The sequence below is a fragment of the Otolemur garnettii genome, unplaced genomic scaffold (genome assembly GCF_000181295.1).
Source record: "Otolemur garnettii isolate 467f Iridium unplaced genomic scaffold, OtoGar3 scaffold00172, whole genome shotgun sequence".
In the NCBI taxonomy this organism is placed as follows: domain Eukaryota; kingdom Metazoa; phylum Chordata; class Mammalia; order Primates; family Galagidae; genus Otolemur; species Otolemur garnettii.
The window spans coordinates 129039-136026 of NW_003852567.1; the positions used below are offsets into that span (position 1 = coordinate 129039).

A 6988-nucleotide genomic window follows, 5' to 3' on the forward strand; every position below is an offset into this window, starting at 1 on the left:
CCCCTTATCAAGTGTTCAGTTTTCATATCATGTAAAACTACTATTCATTCAGAATAAGTAAACAAACCTACCCATTTAAACAAAATATGTCAAAGTAATTAAGGAATCATTTCTCTCCACTCAGCACACAGCAGGAGAGAGCAGTGATATCCATCAGAAGATGCTGGCCCACGGTGGCTCACGCCTGTAATCCTAACACAATGGGAGGCCAAGGTGGGAGGATCGCTTGAACTTCGGAGTTCACTGAGCAAGAGTTTGCCTCTGTCTCTACTAAAAATAGAAATATTAAGGGCCAGGTGTGGTGGCTCATGCCTATAATCCTAGCACTATGGGAGGCCAAGATGGAAGGATCTCTTGAGCTTAGGAGTACACTGAGCAAGACTGTCTCTACTAAAAATAGAAAAATTAGCCCAGCATTGTGGCAGGCGCCTGTAATTCCAGCTACTCGGGAGGCTGAGGCAAGAGACTCGCTTGAACGCAGGAGTCTGAGGTTGCTGTGAGCTAGGCTGACACCATGGCACTCTAGCCTGGGCAGCAGAGTGAAACTGTCTCAAAAAAAGAAAGAAAAAGAAAAAAGATGCAGGCCCAGGGTAGGGATAGATTACAGGATATTTCAAAGGCCCTTTCCCCTGCAATGCGGACGCAGGTCAGGGGACCCCTGAAAAACTGCAGCAAGAAGAAGCTGAGGACAGGGCCTGGGGGAGGCTAAGACAGAGTGGGCCTGAAGATCTTTCAGGGTCATGAAAGTCTCAATTATGAAACCATGCAAAGCTCTACTCTGGTCTTAGGGTCAGCCTGTCAAAGGCATTGCCCATGAGCTCAGGGCTAGCTGCCCCTAGGGTTTTCCTCCTTAGAGGCGATGGGTGAAACAGGCGGTCAGCAATCAGGAAAAGTTGAGCCCCATTTGTGGTAACTGACTTTTTTGAGATTCCCACCTTGGAGCAGGGGCCACAGAAAAAGCATCAGATTAGGGACAGAAAGCATGAGAAAAAGCCCTTTTCTTTTGCAGGCCTCAGTTTCCTTCTCTACAAAATGGGTAGAACAAAGCTCTACTTTGAAATGGTGTTGTGAGGCTTGCGCAGCAGTGGGTATGGTGGCACCTCACAGACATGGACTGGTGTGCACACACAGGGGCAGCGCTGACAACTCACTCTGACACATATCTGATTGCTCAAGAATCTTGCTCATGGCTAAGGCAAATCCAGAAGCTATGAAATAAAACATCTTCTGGACGCTGATATTTATCAAAAGAAAGCAAGGCTCTGCTACACATCCTTACTCACTGGTGGGAGGTTGTTACCGCTCCCTGCCCCGAGCACCACTGCCCAGCATCAGCAGTCCTCGCGGAGAGCAGCCTCCTGCTCCCAGGCCTGGAGTCCTGCAGCAGGTCACTGAGAGGAAACTGCCTCAGCAGATGCTTCTCCCTGTGCCTGGAGCCCTATACACACAGCTACAAGGATCCCTGCCCAAAAAGGGCAGGCAGCAATCGACAGGAAATGGTGACTGGCTCTGAGAACGTGTCACTTCCTGCTTCTGAAGCAGTCCTTCAGAAGGTGGAAGCCACAAGTGGCTCTACCTGTGGGTGGGGCAGGGATGGGGTGGAGGAGTGTGGTGGCACAGAACCCCTTTCTCAGTTTCTCTAGGGCCTTCTGCTCAGAGAAACTCACACCCCCTTCTGATGCTGTCCTGGGCCCCAGTTGAAGTCTGAGTCAGTTCTGAGGAAAGACAAGGGGTGGGTGAGGATAGCACAGGGGCAAGAGGAGCCCTAGGGCACCGAGTGGCTGCTTGGGGCACCAAGTCAGCTAAGGAGTTCCCCCTTGACATGGAGGAGGCAGAGAGAAAAGCTTGGGCCCCATGGAAGGCTCCTCTCTGCACTGAACCACCAATTCTCAAAATGTCCCTGAGAGGCCACCATTTTGTCCCTCTCCCTTGGAGACAGGGAAGGACAAGAACTGACCTAAGCTCACACAGCAAATATTCCCAGAGCTAAGCCTAGATTTAGTTTTTTTTGCATCTCAAGCTCACCTGAACCACAAACTATGGTGAAAAGGGGAAGGAAGAATGCGGGGAGGCTGAGGGTAGGAAGCATCAGGGGAAGGGTGAGGGGTACAGAGGGAGGCCCTTTCCTGACGGCTTCAGGGAGCCACAGCAGTTTAATCAGGAGAGCACCACAGCACAGGGGATAGAAGTATTCTGGCTGCTGAAAGGATGGGTTGGAGGGAGCAAGACTAGCAACAGGGCGACCAGCTAAAGGTGCTGAGGCACGATGCAGGAGTGAAACCCCAAGTGGCTTTTAAAACCCAGTCTCCTATAACACACCTCTAAGTGCAGAGCCTTGAGCTGGCAGGCAGGACTCAGTCCTACTGGGCTCTCAGATGGAGGGGGGCTTAGGAGTGCTGGGGAGGTACTGGGGAAAGGAGAGCTTTGCCTTCTGGGCAAGTTTAATCTAGAAAAATATGGAAGATATAGAACTTCCCAGGGCTGGTCGCTGGTGAGACTCTGTCACTCACCAGTCCCCGAGGTGAAGCCAGGCTGCTGGAAGTTGTAGTTCTTGATCTCGCTGTACCATCTATCAGCCACCTCCTTTCCTGTATGGAAATGACATTTTTCTAAAACTCAGCAGCAAAGTTCACCCACTCCCTATTCCCTGCATCTTCTCCCATCAACCCCAAACCACCCATCCTGCAGGAGGTGTCTGATAAAGCACTTAGGACTGAAACATCTTGGATGCTCCTTGTAGACTCCTAGCATGTCCAGGCTGAAGACTGAGCCTCTTGGGGGTTGGGAGAGCCCTGAGCTGGGTCAGGGAACCTCCACCTGTATCCCCCAAACACCCACCACTGACTCGCTGTGTAGTCTTAGGCTAGGCCTTCCCCTCTCTGGGCCTCTGTACAACCAGAAGGTCAAAAATGTACTTCAAGGGCCGGCCTCCCTCCTCTCCTTCCCTTTCTCCCTTCTTTCCTCTTTCTTCCTTCATTCCCTTCCTCCCTTCCTTTCTCCCTTCTTTCCTCTTCATTCTTTTCTTTTCCTTCCTTCCTCACCTTCTTTCTTTCCTTCCTTCCTTCCTCCCCTCCTTTCTTCTTTCCACTTTTCTTTCATGAGGTTACAATTAGGTTACATTGTTTTTGCTAGGTAAGGTCCCTATTGTAGTTGTGCTCTTCCCCTCACCCAGTTCACAGGTCTTCTTCTTCTTCTTCTTTTTTTTTTTTTGAGATAGAGCCTCAAGCTGTCCCCCTGGGTAGAGTGCCATGGCATCACAGTTCACAGCAACCTCCAACTTCTGGGCTCAAGCGAGTCTCCTGCCTCCGCCTCCCAAGTAGCTGGGACCACAGGCGCCTGCCACAACACCTGGCTATGTTTTTTTTTTTTTTTTTGGTTGCAGCTGTCACTGTTGTTTGGCAGGCCCGGGCTAGATTTGAACCCACCACCTTAGGTGTATGTGGCTGGTGCCTTAGCCACTTGAGCCACAGGTGCTGAGCCAGTTCACAGGTCTTCTAATGATGCTCAGAGTTTCTGGGAGACTTAGCCTTCACCCCACCCCAATTGTGGCTCCTGCAGTAGGCACTGAAGAAAAGACAGTTGGGTTGGCAAGCCAAAGGTCTCTACTGCAGGCAGGAGGGCTCTCACCCGGAGCATCCATGGGCCCACAGGTGGTGATATGAGAAAGCAGTTCCCTGGAAGCTGCTGGTCTCAGAGCCAGATCTGGGAGCCTTGAACATCAGAGCAGTAAGCCTCAAAATTTAATGTGTGCATGAATCACCTGGGGATCTTGTCAAAATACTGACTCTGATTTCAGTAGCTCTAGGGAGGACCCTGTGATTGTGCCCTTGTGTCCCCAGGTGCTGCTCCTGCTACACGGTTCACACACATTAGCCTTAGCATTTAAAAACCAGGAATGCCCAGGTCCTTCCTCAAACCAACTGTGTCAGCATCTCTGGAGGACAGACCTGGCCAGGCACTGGTTTTTCTTCAAAGCTCCACAAAAGATTGCAATGTGCAGTCAAAGTAGGGAAGCACTGTCTTAGCAATCATCTCCCCAGTCCCCTCTGTAGACACCAAAGAGGGAAGTTACTTGCTTAAGGCTCCTCATTGAGCCAGTACAAGGCCAGGGTGGACCACGCTCCCCAACTCTCCTCTTTCTCACCCCTTGCCCTTCTCCTGGGGCTCATCCAGGGCTACCACCTGGGTCTGGGAAGGGGAGCTGCTACCTTCCTCAGGAACATGCCCACCACTCTTTCAGAGGGGCACCAGGGGCCACGCTGCAAGGAAGCCCTGGCTCAACTGTGCCAGGGAAGCTCTGAGAGGACTCAGGGCTTTCCCTGTGAATTCCTGGGGACAGTGAGGTCAGGGAGGGAGTGAGTCATTCTCCCGCTGGGGTTTGGAGAAACTGTCAGAGATCTAGATAGCTCTTCCCAGGGTTCTTCCTAAAAAGCCACTTCAGGGCTATTACAGCCAGGAAGCCCAAGAATGTTGGGTCAGTGCGGTGAGGTCATTCCAGACTGAGACCTTGGATGGAGGAATTTTCTTTCCCATTATGTTTTTTTCCTCAAATGGAAAAGTCTCTTCTGCTTTTTTCTAGCTAAAAAGTAATACATTAACACTTTAAAAAAATTAGAAAAATGTAAGGAAAGTAAATTTTCTTAGTAGCTGGAGATGCTTTGGTGTCCACAGAATCAGGCTACAACTTTGGACCTACTCAGTCTGTCTCTCCCACCCCTACTCCTCAGCCTGGGAGCTCTATAGGGCCGGTCTGTCTGATTCATCTCTGTGTCCCTGGCACCCGGCACAGGCCTGGCCCTGAGCCAGCCATCAGAGACCTTGTGGTGAACTAAAGTCAGCCAGAGAGCAGACTCAGAGAGCTCTGAGTTTCCTTTCCCTTTCTGGAATTTGTTCTACCCCACAGCTAAACTAAGGAGGGCACTGGGGCTGGGAGGGGCTTGGGGAAGCCCAGTCTAGGTCCAGCTCCAGCAGAGGGGAGGGAGCTGAGAGAAACACCCACCTGTCTGATCGTAGGATGCCCATGCCAGGTTCTCCCCACACTGGCCTCTGCTGGACTCAGGGCTGTGCTTGAGGATCCTCGTGCTGGCCAGGGCCTCGGAATACCTGCCAGGGTCCACACAGCTTCCTCAGGATGGGTGCAGCCCAGGGAACCCCCCAAGTATAACCCCCAAGCCAGTGTGGCTGAGCTTCCTTCCCCCCACGGGGCTTGCAGAAGAAAACAGGCACACTGTAGCTACATGCTTCTGAGCCTCCCAACAGCCCCTTTACAGAGGAGCAAAGCGAGGCTCAGAGGAACAAAGGGACCTGCCTAGATGAGCAGCAGAGTGGTTATTCATGGTTGGCTATAACTGACCCCCAAACCCGAGTCCCTCCAACCACCCAGGACTCCTCTCAGAGTGAGTGCAGCAGCAGCACTGGGAAGGGCCCGTGTCACCAGGTGTGCTGGGAGGACTCACTGTTGGGCTTCCTGGCTGAGCTTCTTGCAGAGCTTCAGAGGGGGGACACCGTGCTGCTGTCGGTACTCATTGTGGGCCTTCAGGACCTCGTTATGAAACTGCTTGGAAGCTGGAATGATTGCAAGATGGAGAAGGGCTCAGTACAGAGAAAAGACCGATGGAGAGTATAATGGCACGCTTCAGAGCAACTTCGCTCAAAGCCCAAGCTGTGTGGGTGGGCTGCTGCTCCCCTCCAACACCGGCACCCCCAGCCCCCAGCCCAGTGGCCCGCACTGCGGCTGAACCTGCCTCCACCCACTGCTGCCTTCCCAGCTCTGCCGGGATTGGTGGATGATGTGGGCCCTTAAGGACCTTGTGAGGCATCAGGGTCTTTATCTGACGCAACTCAAGCCCCTGAATGGGCTTAGGGAGCGAGCTGTTGAGCTCTGGTTCTGAAAGGCGGGCAGGCTGCGCGTGGAGGGCGCACTGGAGGCGCACAGCAGGTTCGGGTTGGCACTGTCGCCAACAGGACTTCTGAGAGGAAACATGCAAGGGCACTCAGCGTGGACCCATGGTGGGCAATGGGGACCAGAAGGCACTAAAGCTGGGAGATCCAGAAACAGGCAGCTGGCAGGGGGAAGGTGCCCACACTGAAACCACGGAAATGGAGGGGCAATGACCAAGAGGGTGAGGGAAGGGCAGCACTGGGGAAGTGGAGTGACACGGCTAACTTTAGATGTGACTTTAACTGGAGTCAGGAAGACCTGGAGATGGTAAGGCATTATTTTGAGTGTCTGTGCAGGTGTTTCCAGCGGAGACTGCTGAGGACTATGTGGGGAAGATCTGCCCTCTGTGTGGTGGGCACCATCCCACTGGACAGCCTGGGGGCCCAGGCAGAAACCCCCCACAGGAGCAGAGCATTGCAAGGTTCTCACTAGGGCAATAAACAGTGGAGCTGTGGAAGGAGGGCCACCCCAAAGACCCGGAACTGTAGAGCTGTCACTGTATAACACCTGCCTAGGAGAGCTGCAATCCTGAGACTCCAACTGCAGGGCACTAAAGCACCCAACTAAGCCCAGCAAAATGACAGGGGTGGGGCTGCCTGAGGCCTGGGGGACCCAACCCCCCTCCCAGCATGCCCAGAAGGTGGGAGATAAGAGTCAAAGGAGATTATTCTCCAGCCCTAAAATGTAATGTTGTTTTCCCTGTTGGACTTTGGACTTACTTGGGACCAGTTACTCCTTTCTTCTTACCTATGTCTCCCTTTTGGAATGGGAATGTTTATCCTATGCCTATCTCACCATTGTATTTGGAAGTAGACAACCTGTTGTGATTTCAGGCCCACAGCTGGTGGCATAGGGAGAATTGTGCCTTGAGTCTCATCCATATCTGATTTAGTTGGTACTGGAATGAGCTAAGACTTAGGGCTGTCAGGATGGAATGAATACATTTAGAGACAAGAGTCTCACTTTGTTGCCCTCGGTAGAGTGCCAGTAGCATCATAGCTCACAGCAACCTCCCAACTCTTGGGCTTAGGCGATTCTCTTGCCTCA

At 52.4% G+C, this 6988-nt stretch overlaps 1 protein-coding gene across 1 annotated transcript in view; it reads right to left on the minus strand.

Moving 5' to 3' along the window:
- Window positions 1–6988, minus strand: part of GLIPR2 (GLI pathogenesis related 2) — a 22743-nt gene that overhangs the window by 5136 nt on the left and 10619 nt on the right. The window contains exons 2-4 of the mRNA XM_012811699.2: window positions 5457–5565; window positions 5000–5103; window positions 2511–2588 (exon numbers count right to left, since the gene is read on the minus strand). Of these exons, the coding sequence (XP_012667153.1) occupies window positions 2511–2588; window positions 5000–5103; window positions 5457–5565 (291 nt within the window). The remainder of the gene's footprint in view (window positions 1–2510; window positions 2589–4999; window positions 5104–5456; window positions 5566–6988) is intronic.